Below are 14,646 nucleotides of genomic sequence, written 5' to 3'. Positions count from 1 at the left end.
AGACGGTTCGGTGAGGCCCATTCTGAAATTAAAATCCTTGAACACTTATATAAGGAAGTTCAAGTTCAAAATGGAATCGCTCAGGGCGGTTATTGCAAGCCTGGAAGAAGGGGATTTTATGGTGTCGCTGGACATCAAGGATGCTTACTTGCATGTCCCCGTTTACCCACCTCACCAGGAGTACCTCAGGTTTGTGGTACAGGATTATCATTACCAATTCCAGCCGTTGCCGTTTGGTCTGTCCACGGCACCGAGAGTATTTACCAAGGTAATGGCCGAAATGATGATACTCCTTCGGAAGAAGGGAGTTATAATTATCCCGTACTTGGACGATGATCTTATAAAGGCGAGGTCCAGAGAGCAGTTGTTAGTCAGCGTAGCACTTTCTCGGGAAGTGTTGCAACAGCACGGCTGGATTCAGAATATCCCAAAGTCGCAGCTGATTCCTGCGATGCGTCTGCTCTTCCTGGGCATGATTCTGGACACAGAACAGAAGAAGGTGTTTCTCCTGGTGGAGAAGGCCCAGGAATTGTCATCTCTGGTCAGGGACCTCCTGAAACCAAAACAGGTGTCTGTGCATCACTGCACGCGAGTCCTGGGAAAGATGGTGGCTTCTTACGAAGCAATTCCCTTCGGCAGGTTCCATGCAAGGATCTTTCAGTGGGATCTGTTAGACAAATGGTCCGGATCGCATCTTCAGATGCATCGGTTGATCACCCTGTCCCCAAGGGCCAGGGTGTCTCTGCTGTGGTGGCTGCAGAGTGCTCATCTTCTCGAGGGCCGCAGATTCGGCATACAGGACTGGGTCCTGGTGACCACGGACGCAAGCCCCCGAGGATGGGGGGCTGTCACTCAGGGAAGGAACTTCCAAGGACAGTGGTCAAGTCAGGAGACTTCACTACATATAAATATACTGGAAATAAGGGCCATTTACAACGCCCTGAGTCAAGCAGAGCCCCTGCTTCAAAACCAACCAGTGCTGGTTCAATCAGACAACATCACGGCGGTCGCCCATGTAAACCGACAGGGCGGCACAAGAAGCAGGATGGCGATGGCAGAAGCCACAAGGATTCTCCGATGGGCGGAAAATCACGTGCTAGCACTGTCAGCAGTGTTCATTCCGGGAGTGGACAACTGGGAAGCAGACTTCCTCAGCAGGCACGACCTCCACCCGGGAGAGTGGGGACTTCATCCAGAAGTCTTCAAGCAGATTGTAAACCGTCGGGAACGGCCACAGGTGGACATGATGGCGTCCCGCCTCAACAAAAAGCTAAAAAAATATTGCGCCAGGTCAAGGGACCCTCAGGCGATAGCTGTGGACGCACTAGTGACACCGTGGGTGTACCAGTCGGTTTGTGTTCCCTCCTCTTCCTCTCATACCCAAGGTACTGAGGATAGTAAGAAAGAGAGGAGTAAGAACTGTACTCATCGTTCCGGATTGGCCAAGAAGAACTTGGTTCCCAGAACTACAAGAAATGATCTCAGAGGACCCATGGCCTCTGCCTCTCAGACAGGACCTGTTGCAACAGGGGCCCTGTCTGTTCCAAGACTTACCGCGGCTGCGTTTGACGGCATGGCGGTTGAACGCCGGATCCTAACGGAAAAGGGCATTCCAGATGAAGTGATTCCTACGCTGATAAAGGCTAGGAAAGAGGTGACAGCACAACATTATCACCGTATATGGCGAAAATATGTTGCTTGGTGTGAGGCCAGAAAGGCCCCTACAGAGGAATTCCAGCTGGGTCGATTCCTGCACTTCCTACAGTCAGGAGTGACTATGGGCTTAAAATTAGGATCCATAAAGGTCCAGATTTCGGCCCTATCTATTTTCTTTCAAAAAGAACTGGCTTCACTGCCTGAAGTTCAGACGTTTGTTAAGGGAGTGCTGCATATTCAGCCCCTTTTGTGCCTCCAGTGGCACCTTGGGATCTTAACGTTGTGTTGGATTTCCTGAAATCCCACTGGTTTGAGCCACTTAAGACCGTGGAGCTAAAATATCTCCCGTGGAAAGTGGTCATGCTATTGGCCTTAGATTCGGCTAGGCGTGTGTCAGAATTGGCGGCTTTGTCGTGTAAAAGCCCTTATCTGATCTTCCATATGGACAGGGCAGAATTGAGGACTCGTCCCCAATTTCTCCCTAAGGTGGTATCAGCGTTTCATTTGAACCAACCTATTGTGGTGCCTGCGGCTACTCGGGACTTGGAGGACTCCAAGTTACCAGATGTAGTCAGGGCTTTGAAAATCTATGTAGCCAGGACGGCTGGAGTCAGGAAAACTGACTCGCTGTTTATCCTGCATGCACCCAACAAGCTAGGTGCTCCTGCTTCAAAGCAAACTATTGCGCGCTGGATCTGTAACACGATTCAGCAAGCTCATTCTGCGGCAGGATTGCCGCATCCTAAATCAGTAAAAGCCCATTCCACAAGGAAGGTGGGCTCTTCTTGGGCGGCTGCCCGAGGGGTCTCGGCTTTACAGCTTTGCCGAGCTGCTACTTGGTCGGGTTCAAACACATTTGCTAAGTTCTACAAGTTTGATACCCTGGCTGAGGAGGACCTTGCCTTTGCTCATTCGGTGCTGCAGAGTCATCCGCACTCTCCCGCCCGTTTGGGAGCTTTGGTATAATCCCCATGGTCCTTACGGAGTTCCCAGCATCCACTAGGACGTCAGAGAAAATAAGATTTTACTCACCGGTAATTCTATTTCTCGTAGTCCGTAGTGGATGCTGGGCGCCCGTCCCAAGTGCGGACTCTCTGCAATACATGTATAAAGTTATTGCTTAACTAAAGGGTTATTGTTATGAGCTGTCTGTTACTGAGGCTAAGTTGTTGTTCATACTGTTAACTGGGTATGGTTATCACGAGTTGTACGGTGTGATTGGTGTGGCTGGTATGAGTCTCTTACCCTGGATTCCAAATCCTTTCCTTGTTGTGTCCGCTCTTCCGGGCACAGTTTCCTTAACTGAGGTCTGGAGGAGGGGCATAGAGGGAGGAGCCAGTGCACACCAGATAGTACCTAATCTTTTCTTTAGAGTGCCCAGTCTCCTGCGGAGCCCGTCTATTCCCCATGGTCCTTACGAAGTTCCCAGCATCCACTACGGACTACGAGAAATAGAATTACCGGTGAGTAAATTCTTATTATTTATCCATAAAGTGTCAAAGTGCAGCAAACCGCGCCAACATTTCAGTCCATTCGGTGACCTTATTCAAAGCACAATATCCTCCAACAAAGAACAGCAGAGTCTTCTCTAATACCCCTTTTCCACTAGCTAAATTTACCCGTGTTTTTTGCACGGGGCGCGCATCAACACAAGTTTTAGTAAGTGGAAACGAGTCAACGCGGGTTGAGTGACCCTAGAATCCTACCCGGTTAGCTACCTGGGTTGAACACGGTAATGACCCGGGTAATTGTGCAGTGGAAACGGTCATTACCCGTGTTTTCAGACCCGAGTAACAAGTGACATCAATAGCTTTTACAGAGCTTACCCGGGTTAAGTGGAAACAGATCCCACCCGGGATTAACCCGTGTCGAAGTGCAGTGGAAACGGCAGGGCCGACATGGGTTGTAGCCGGGTTAAACATCCTGGATCGGACACGGTACACAGTTGGAAAAGGGGTATTACATGTTACTTGAAGCAAGAATAGTAAAATGCAGCTGCTGTACTTGTCCTATTCGTAGAATGATTAATAGGTCTTTTTATATAGATATTTCTCTTAACAGATTTGGTAGGCAGAGGTTAGCATATTGTTTGACTAGACTTTAGTTGCACAGAATTCAAATTGTAATGAAAATTAACAGTAATTTTAAGCAATAAATCTGTGTGACTGATTTGACCTAGTTTAAAACCTGAGGACACAGACGAACAGATTACAATTTATAACAAAGCTGCTCTTCAGTCTTATTCGTCACCAACACATTACTTATTTTGAAAGCACGTTTATCACAATATTGTCGCTTTAAAGTTCGTTTAGATGTTATGTGCAATCTACAATAATACATTTCTTTAACAAGTTATTGTGTATACTTTTATTCCAGGACGTACACTCCTGTACAAATACAAAGTGTCCTTATCCCGTGGTGTAGAAATACATTATAATATTGTTCAGCAATCATCAATACGCACTTCACTGGTCACAGACAAACTGTAATCACCTTTCAGTGCTGCAAGAGGAAGCAACATTGATTTAGTTTGCAGCTTTATATAAATAAAATTTGAATAAACTTCATTCTCTTCCCAGCCAAGAATTCACAAGTGTGAAATAGGACAAGCGAATGAGCTGAGACATTAATGTAATGTGCTGCAGTTGTCGTTATCATAGGTTTTCCATTTATCACTAGAGCTTGAGATAACTTGACAGCTCAGCGTTTTAGAAGTTTTTCATTTATTAGTTACACTTATGTGATGAAATTGTATTCTAATTGTTAGTTCTGTAAATAAGTTATGAATAAGAGGAATGCTAAATTGCAGTCACTAGAAGGTAATTCCCTTGCCCATCAGTGTAATTTTAATTCAGTAGGTTATTTTCTGTTCTTATTTATGTAAAGTTAACTTGGCCCTCGTTCTGATATAGTTCCATGAATTGCCTGTAAAATCAGTCAGTACCTTTTACTTTGCTGTAATGTTGTGTGAGCAGCCAGATACATGGTGTTGACACATCAGGAGTTTCCTTTGGTTTTTCCAGGTGTTACATGTGTGTGTGTGTGTGTGTGTGTGTGTGTGTGTGTGTGTCACAAAATGTTCTAAACTGTCCTACTGAATTATTTTCAAAGATTTCCTTCTCTCCTTAAATGCTTTATGGTGTATAGAGAATTTCTATTTATGCAGACAAAACCAATTACATGAAACAATGGTAACATGATTTAGAGGTTTCTAGATTTCAACTGCTGGATAAGCCTATGGAAAGGTTTCTTAAATTACTTTTTAAATCAGACATTAATGCAGCAATTCCAACTGTCAGTTTGGTTGCAAATTGGCCACAAATTGTTGCATATGTATGCACAACACACCTGCCAAACCTGATCACTATTTTATCAGGATCATGTAGATCAATATTTCCCAAACTCTGTCCTCAAAGCAGTTGGATAATGACACTCCTCTAAACATATATCGTCATTCAGACGTACTAATAGGCCAAACACGATGTGGCTGCCCTGCCTGAGCATGGAGTTTTATTTGATGCATAGACGTTTTAGTGTGCTGAGTTAATGGATGTGCCTCACTATGGGCATACCTAAAATAGTTTCCTACAGTATTTGGTGAATTGCTTGAGGTTGACTAGCTGTGGCCTGTCTTTCCTGCTTCAGGGGTGTAGTGAATAGTGGTTCATATGTTCAAACGGTATCAGTATAGAATCCCGGCAGCATGTCCCCTCACAGGCTCGCCACTATTATATTCCCCCTCAGGTGGTGGCATGGACCACCACCCGAGGGTGAATTCCAGGCTTGTGTCTGTATTCCGACTCCCAGCATTTCTCAGTGTGTCAGGATTTCGGTGTCTGTATTCTGACTGCCGGTATCACAACAGCCAGGATGTTAAGCCATCCATTTCAAACTGTTGTTTTGTAGCAAGTGGTCTCTTCAGTATAAGATTAGAACTAACCAGACAGTTTGGACAAAACATTCTAATGTTCTTACTGACTTCTACTGGACAGGAAAAGGAGATCCTTCCTTATTATGGATAGTCCAGTCATATAATACCATTTCCCTGGATTTTTGGGGGTGTTTTTTTGTTTTGTTTTACTGTGGTGATTTAGTTGAAACCAATTAGATTAGATCTAATTGCTTATCTATTTTATACTTTATGTGCATTCTGTGAGATCACTGCTTTAGTAATGTGCTATTCCTTGAAAGCGTTGGGTATGCTTGATCCCGACTGTCCGCATATCAACGGCGGGATCCCGGACGCCAGAATGTCGGCAGGGGGGCAAGCGCAAAGAAGCCCCTTGTGGACTCGGTGGCTCGCTGTGCTATCCACATTTTCTTTTCCCACTCTATGGGTGCCGTGGACACCCAAGAGTGGAAATATCCCTCGGCCCCTTGCCGGCATTCCGGCGTCTGTATGCTGGCCGCCGGGATCGTAACTACATCCATCACCCTTGAAAATGTAAAAATGGGGTGGGGAGTTAAACTTTTTAAAAACCGTATTTGCAGCATACTATTTAATCATGTTTCTCCATGTGAATACTTGTTTTTTTAGGTTGGGATAGTTTTTAATCGCTGAGAACACCTGTAGACCACAGCTGCATACCAACTTAAATTTTCACTAAAAGCATTCAGGGCCATTGAGTGATCTTCAATGGCCTCCCGAGTGCAAGTACAACCTCTTTTAAGGATTAAACATAAGACAACGCCTATCCTGACATGCTTAATTTATATTTAAGTAAATGATCTATTTTGGAATTTGAAAGGAAAGCGTTTCTGTGGAGAAAATGACATAGGAAGTAGAATGTTCTAAAAATGTTAATGAAATTTTAAGTCATACTGTAATCCGTTCAAACTAGTGTACTTTGTTTTTATATACATGTCAGAGTACGCGTGTATTCAGAAAATTAACATTACAGCAGGTGATTGTTACAGGACATGGATAGCCCTAAGAGTTAGGATATGAAAGGAAGCATTGGCATACATTCCCTTGTGAATTAAGACTACTGATTCATAACTTGTTTTCCATCCAGAGTGTGTAAAACCTGTAAAATTGTTGCGTTGGTAATTCAATCTAACAGAGGTATAAAATACTGTCAAAGGGACTTTTTGAGTACATTCTCTGTTAGTTCTCTTTTTTGTATTTTTTATTTCTCTAACGTCCTAGTGGATGCTGGGAACTCCGAAAGGACCATGGGGAATAGCGGCTCCGCAGGAGTCTGGGCACAACTAAAAGAAAGCTTTTAGACTACCTGGTGTGCACTGGCTCCTCCCACTATGACCCTCCTCCAAGCCTCAGTTAGATTTTTGTGCCCGGCCGAGCTGGATGCACACTAGGGGCTCTCCTGAGCTCTTAGAAAGAAAGTATATTTTAGGTTTTTTATTTTACAGTGAGACCTGCTGGCAACAGGCTCACTGCAACGAGGGACTAAGGGGAGAAGAAGCGAACCTACCTGCTTGCAGCTAGCTTGGGCTTCTTAGGCTACTGGACACCATTAGCTCCAGAGGGACCGATCGCATGGAACTGGCCTTGGTGTTCGGTCCCGGAGCCGCGCCGCCGTCCCCCTTACAGAGCAAGAAGCAAGAAGAAGTCCGGAAAATCGGCGGCATGAAGACTTCTGTCTTCACCAAGGTAGCGCACAGCACTGCAGCTGTGCGCCATTGCTTCTCATACACACTTCACACTCCGGTCACTGAGGGTGCAGGGCGCTGGGGGGGGGCGCCCTGAGCAGCAATAAAAACACCTTGGCTGGCAAAACAATCACAATATATAGCCCCAGAGGCTATATATGTGATAATTACCCCTGCCAGAATCCTTAAAAAAGCGGGAGAATAGTCCGCGAAAAAGGGGCGGAGCTATCTCTCTCAGCACACTGGCGCCATTTTTCCCTCACTGTTCCTCTGGAAGGAAGCTCCCTGGCTCTCCCCTGCAGTCTACACTACAGAAAAGGGTAAAAAAGAGAGGGGGGGCACTAAATTTAGGCGCAGTAAATATTATAGCAGCTATAGGGGACATAATTCAGTTAGTCCCTGCATTATATAGCGCTCTGGTGTGTGCTGGCATACTCTCTCTCTGTCTCCCCAAAGGGCTTCTGTGGGGTCCTGTCCTCTGTTAGAGCATTCCCGGTGTGTGTGCGGTGTGTCGGTACGGCTGTGTCGACATGTTTGAGGAGGAAAATTATGTGGAGGCGGAGCAGATGCCTATAGAAGTGATGTCACCCCCTGCGGGGCAGACACCTGAGTGGATGGTTTTATGGAAGGAATTACGTGCAAGTGTCGACTCCTTACACAAAAAATTTGATGACATGCCAAATGCGGGACAGCCAGCTTCTTAGCTCGTGCCTGCCCAGGTGTCTCAAAGGCCATCAGGGGCTCTAAAACGCCCGCTACCTCAGATGGCAGACGCAGATGTCGACACGGATACTGATACCAGTGTCGACGACGATGAGTCTAATCTAATGTCCACTAAGGCCATTCGTTGCATGATTGAGGCAATGAAAGAGGTGTTACACATTTCAGATATAAACCCAGGTACCACTAAAAAGGGTATTATGTTTGGGGAGAAAAAACTACCCGTAGTTTTTCCCCCATCTGAAGAATTAAATGAAGTGTGTGAAGAAGCGTGGGCTTTCCCTGATAAAAGATTGATAATCTCAAAAAAATTACTAATGGCGTTCCCTTTCCCGCCAGAGGATAGGACACGTTGGGAAACACCTCCTAGGGTGGATAAAGCGCTCACACGTTTGTCTAAAAAGGTGGCACTTCCGTCTCCGGATACGGCCGCCCTGAAGGAGCCTGCGGATAGAAAGCAGGAGGCGATCCTGAAGTCTATATACACACACACACAGGCATTTTACTTAGACCAGCTATTGCGTCAGCATGGATGTGCAGTGCTGCCGCTGCATGGTCAGATTCCCTGTCAGAAAATATTGACACCCTAGACAGGGACACTATTCTGCTAACCATAGAGCATATAAAAGACTCAGTCTTATACATGAGAGATGCACAGAGGGAGATCTGCCGGCTGGCATCTAAAATAAGTGCATTGTCCATTTCTGCTAGGAGAGGCTTATGGACTCGGCAGTGGACAGGGGATGCAGATTCCAAAAGGCACATGGAAGTTTTGCCTTATAAGGGTGAGGAGTTATTCGGGGATGGTCTCTCAGACCTCGTTTCCACAGCAACAGCTGGGAAGTCAGCATTTTTACCCCATGTTCCCTCACAGCCTAAAAAAGCGCCGTTTTATCAGGTACAGTCCTTTCGGACCCAGAAAAACAGGCGAGGAGAAGGCGGGTCCTTTCTGTCCAGAGGCAGAGGTAGGGGAAAAAGGCTGCAACAAACAGCTGGTTCCCAGGAGCAAAAGTCCTCCCCCGCTTCTTCCAAGTCCGCCGCATGACGGTGGGGCTCCACAGGCGGAGCCAGGTACGGTGGGGGGCCGCCTCAAAAATTTCAGCGATCAGTGGGCTCGCTCACAGGTGGATCCCTGGATCTTTCAAGTAGTGTCTCAGGGGTACAAGCTGGAATTCGAGGCGTCTCCCCCCCCCCCCGCCGTTTCCTCAAATCTGCCTTGCCAACAACTCCCTCGGACAGGGAGGCTGTACTAGAGGCAATTCACAAGCTGTATTCCCAGCAGGTGATAGTCAAGGTGCCCCTACTTCAACAAGGACGGGGTTACTATTCCACACTGTTTGTGGTACCGAAACCGGAGGGTTCGGTGAGGCCCATTTTAAATTTGAAATCCTTGAACACATACATAAAAAAATTAAAGTTCAAGATGGAATCGCTCCGGGCGGTTATTGCAAGTCTAGACGAGGGGGATTACATGGTATCCCTGGACATCAAGGATGCTTACCTGCATGTCCCCATTTATCATTCTCACCAGGAGTACCTCAGATTTGCGGTACAGAATTGCCATTACCAATTCCAGACGCTGCCGTTTGGTCTGTCCACTGCACCGAGGGTGTTTACCAAGGTAATGGCGGAAATGATGATACTCCTTCGAAAAAAGGGAGTTTTAATTATCCCATACTTGGACGATCTCCTAATAAAGGCGAGATCCAGGGAGCAGTTGTTGGTAGGAGTAGCACTATCTCAGGAGGTGCTACACCAGCACGGTTGGATTCTGAATATTCCAAAGTCACAGCTGGTTCCGACGACACGTCTACTGTTCCTGGGAATGATTCTGGACACAGTCCAGAAAAAGGTGTTTCTCCCGGAGGAGAAAGCCAAGGAGCTGTCATCTCTAGTCAGAAACCTCCTGAAACCAAAACAGGTGTCGGTGCATCACTGCACGCGAGTCATGGGAAAGATGGTGGCTTCTTACGAAGCAATTCCTTTCGGCAGGTTCCATGCCAGAATCTTTCAGTGGGACCTGTTGGACCAATGGTCCGGATCGCATCTTTAGATGCATCGGCTGATAACCCTGTCTCCAAGAACCAGGGTGTCTCTGCTGTGGTGGCTGCAGAGTGCTCATCTTCTAGAGGGCCGCAGATTGGGCATACATTACTGGGTCCTGGTGACCACGGATGCCAGCCTTCGAGGCTGGGGGGCAGTCACACAGGGAAGAAACTTCCAAGGACTATGGTCAAGTCAGGAGACTTCCCAGCACATAAATATTCTGGAACTGAGGGCCATTTACAATGCCCTAAGTCAGGCAAAAACCCTGCTTCAAAACCAGCCGGTACTGATCCAGTCAGACAACATCACGGCGGTCGCCCATGTAAACCGACAGGGCGGCACGAGAAGCAGGACGGCAATGGCAGAAGCCACAAGGATTCTCCGATGGGCGGAAAATCACGTGTTAGCACTGTCAGCAGTGTTCATTCCGGGAGTGGACAACTGGGAAGCAGACTTCCTCAGCAGGCACGACCTCCACCCGGGAGAGTGGGGACTTCATCCAGAAGTCTTCACACTGATTGTAAATCGTTGGGAACGGCCACAGGTGGACATGATGGCGTCCCGCCTAAACAAAAAACTAGAGAGATATTGCGCCAGGTCAAGGGACCCTCAGGCGATAGCAGTGGACGCTCTAGTGACACCGTGGGTGTACCAGTCGGTTTATGTGTTCCCTCCTCTGCCTCTCATACCAAAGGTACTGAGAATAATAAGAAAACGAGGAGTAAGGACAATACTCGTGGTTCCGGATTGGCCAAGAAGAGCGTGGTACCCGGAACTTCAAGAGATGATCTCAGAGGACCCATGGCCTGTGCCGCTCAGACAGGACCTGCTGCAGCAGGGGCCCTGTCTGTTCCAAGACTTACCGCGGCTGCGTTTGACGGCATGGCGGTTGAATGCCGGATCCTAAAGGAAAAGGGCATTCCGGAGGATGTCATTCCTACGCTGATTAAAGCCAGGAAAGATGTAACTGTAAAACATTATCACCGCATATGGCGGAAATATGTTGCTTGGTGTGAGGCCAATAAGGCCCCAACAGAGGAATTTCAGCTGGGTCGATTTCTGCACTTCCTACAGGCAGGAGTGTCTATGGGCCTAAAATTAGGCTCCATTAAGGTGCAGATATCGGCTCTGTCGACTTTCTTCCAAAAAGAACTAGCTTCACTACCTGAAGTTCAGACATTTGTAAAAGGAGTGCTGCATATTCAGCCCCCTTTTGTGCCTCCAGTGGCACCCTGGGATCTCAACGTGGTGTTAAATTTCCTAAAATCACATTGGTTTGAGCCACTAAAGACCGTGGATCTAAAATATCTCACGTGGAAAGTGGTCATGTTATTGGCCTTGGCTTCGGCCAGGCGTGTATCAGAATTGGCGGCTTTGTCATTTAAAAGCCCTTATCTGATTTTCCATATGGATAGGGCAGAATTGAGGACTCGTCCCCAGTTTCTCCCTAAGGTGGTATCAGCTTTTCACTTGAACCAACCTATTGTAGTGCCTGCGGCTACTAGCGACTTGGAGCATTCCAAGTTGCTGGACGTAGTCAGGGCCTTGAAAATTTATGTTTCCAGGACGGCTGGAGTCAGGAAAACTGACTCGCTATTTATCCTGTATGCACCCAACAAACTGGGTGCTCCTGCTTCTAAGCAGACTATTGCTCGCTGGATTTGTAGCACAATTCAGCTGGCGCATTCTGCGGTTGGACTGCCGCGTCCTAAATCAGTTAAAGCCCATTCTACAAGGAAGGTGGGCTCATCTTGGGCGGCTGCCCGAGGGGTCTCGGCTTTACAACTTTGCCGAGCTGCTACTTGTTCAGGGGCAAACACGTTTGCTAAATTCTACAAATTTGATACCCTGGCTGAGGAGGACCTTGAGTTCTTTCATTCGGTGCTGCAGAGTCATCCGCACTCTCCCGCCCGTTTGGGAGCTTTGGTATAATCCCCATGGTCCTTTCGGAGTTCCCAGCATCCACTAGGACGTTAGAGAAAATAAGATTTTACTCACCGGTAAATCTATTTCTCGTAGTCCGTAGTGGATGCTGGGCGCCCGTCCCAAGTGCGGATTGTCTGCAATAATTGTACATAGTTATTGTTCACTAACGGGTTATTGTTATGAGCCATCTGTTGAGAGGCTCAGTTATGTTTCATACTGTTAACTGGATATGGTATCACGTGTTATACGGTGTGATTGGTGTGGCTGGTATGAGTCTTACCCGGGATTCAAAATTCCTTCCTTATTGTGTCAGCTCTTCCGGGCACAGTATCCTAACTGAGGCTTGGAGGAGGGTCATAGTGGGAGGAGCCAGTGCACACCAGGTAGTCTAAAAGCTTTCTTTTAGTTGTGCCCAGACTCCTGCGGAGCCGCTATTCCCCATGGTCCTTTCGGAGTTCCCAGCATCCACTACGGACTACGAGAAATAGATTTACCGGTGAGTAAAATCTTATTTTTCTAATTTCTTTCTTAGGATTAGTGTTTCTGTCAGCCAAAGGATCATCGCCCTACCACATGACAACAGACAGGTTCGGTTATTCGATATTTCTGGAGTACGATTAGCACGTCTCCCTCGCAGCAACAGACAGGTGAGTGGGGTGGGAATTTGCCTAGCAGCACTTATAAGGAACCATGCCACTTAAATCCTTACATTGCTCATGCCAGAAGCTTTATTCGTGCATATTTAAGATTAATGTAGTTTCCTAAACCTAGACAAATACGGTTTATTGCAGTTTTTCAAGCATTTCCTGTACCAATACTGGTCCTTTTGGAGTTGGGAGATAAAATAATTGAAGAGGCGAGAGGATTATGGTGTTGTGTAACAATTTTCTGAAAAGTTTGTAGGTTTGTTTTTTGTTTTTGTTTTTTGTGGAAGAATGTTTTTTGACCTAAGGATGATAGTAACAATGTTATTTTAAATGTTAGTAGTCTACTTACTGATATATTTTGTGGATAAAGGTGCTATGTCCAATTCTTAAGTTGGTAATGATATATCTTTGACTTTAAGTATCTCAGTTTCTTCTAAACTTACCTCTATAGAAAATCAGAATTGGGACAATTGCGCTTCACATGAACGGCAAATAACAATACAATATAAAAATATGCGCCATTGTGTAATTATTGCGCCATAATAATCTGTTGGGATAATATTTCAGGGCCACCGTAGAATGGTCTGCTGCTCAGCTTGGAGTGAGGATCACCCTACATGCAACCTCTTCACTTGCGGCTTTGATCGCCAGGCAATAGGATGGAACATAAACATCCCTGCACTGCTGCAAGAAAAATAAACGGAAGATTAAAAAGAAATCTATATATTGGTTGACTTTTTTTGTGTTTTTAACATGAACATTGTTTTCATCTTTGCAAGCAATTCCTGGCCTGTCGTCATTGTGAGATCCCAAACATGAGTGCTTTGTAAATGTGTTCTCATTCTCTCAATCTGCATGATGATTCTGAGTGAAAACTAGAAATAGGAGACTCCTTTTTCTTAGATCATTTTATTAAGGACATATTTCATTTGGGATCCCATCAGTGAAAAGCTGATTGACTTATGTCGCCCGGAGCACAAAGTCCTGCTTAGCTTCTGTTGTTATCCAAGTAGATGAGCAGTAGGGCATTACATTTCTGTAAAATAAATGTGAATCTCATGTCATTGTTGTGAAGGATGTAATAGTCTGTTCCATTTATACATAGGCAGATTTGCCTCCTGTATAAAGAAAAAAAATACATATAAAAACACAAAGTAAATTATAAACTGTTACAGAAATAAACTATGAAAGTGTGTATTTCACTCACTGCATAGTTCAGCATTAAAGAATGTCTTAAGGCATTCGCTCATTCTGGTATTATTAGTCTGTTTTGACTCAAGCTTCAGCATTTTACCTTATGGGGTTTTTTTTGTTTGTTTTTTGTGTACATTTTTATTCTTTGTGTGTTTGAAAGAAATTAGTTTTTGAGCCAGGGTTTTAGTCCTTTTAGAGCAGTTTTGAACATAGTATTAAAATAACTGTTCTGCTGCTGTGGTTAGCAGGGCAGGGTGGAATATGTAGTGCCACTGGTTGCCAAAGTCTAGTTTAGAGTTAAATAAAATTATAATCTATTGAGAACCTTTTTGATGTGGTAGTGTTAGAGGTTGCCCAAGTTCGGTTTAGATTTAAAATGATAATATCTCATGTGCCTGTTCTTCTGAAAATTGCAATCGGGCACACAATGTGAGTTTCAATCACCAAAATATTAAAGCAGATTTAAAGCACTTTAGCTATGAGATGCCGTTATGAACAATTTGTAACACTCTCAAATAGCATTTTCACTAACCGTGAGATGACCTTGTTAGACTTTGACAACACTTAAAGCAATTTCCAAAAAATAAAAAGGGCTTTGACAGGTTTTTTTTCTTACTCTTTGCGTTTTTGTGTTTTTTTTGTTTGTTTTTTGAATGATGTACAATAGTCTGTAAATTATTTTTCTATTTACATTTCAATGCAGGGTTGTTATCTTGTATTCTATAAATTGGTGTCATTGGCTTGGTGGTTTGGTGGTTCTCCTTGAAAGTGCATTCATATGCTAACAACTAATAGTCTCCTGACTTTCTATCAGATGATCCTTTTTTAGCAATTGTGCTATTGT

At 45.3% G+C, this 14,646-nt stretch overlaps 1 protein-coding gene across 5 annotated transcripts in view; it reads left to right on the top strand.

Moving 5' to 3' along the window:
- The window catches only part of WDR37 (WD repeat domain 37), a 400,784-nt gene extending 386,367 nt beyond the window's left edge, over nt 1-14,417 (top strand). For 4 of the 5 annotated variants that reach the window (XM_063922159.1, XM_063922158.1, XM_063922156.1 and 1 more), the window contains 2 exons: nt 12,494-12,608; nt 13,176-14,417. In XM_063922159.1, the coding sequence (XP_063778229.1) occupies nt 12,494-12,608; nt 13,176-13,307 (247 nt within the window). In that variant the 3' untranslated portion in view covers nt 13,308-14,417. Of the gene's footprint in view, nt 1-12,493; nt 12,609-12,752; nt 12,858-13,175 lie in introns of those variants that run through there. The other variant, XM_063922160.1, reaches the window with a different exon arrangement.
- Nucleotides 14,418-14,646: the final 229 nt, after the last annotated feature.

Source organism: Pseudophryne corroboree, chromosome 5, assembly GCF_028390025.1.
Source record: "Pseudophryne corroboree isolate aPseCor3 chromosome 5, aPseCor3.hap2, whole genome shotgun sequence".
NCBI classification, from domain to species: Eukaryota; Metazoa; Chordata; class Amphibia; order Anura; family Myobatrachidae; genus Pseudophryne; species Pseudophryne corroboree.
The sequence above is the reverse complement of the archived record's forward strand: the minus strand, read 5'-3'. Positions and strand labels throughout refer to the sequence as shown.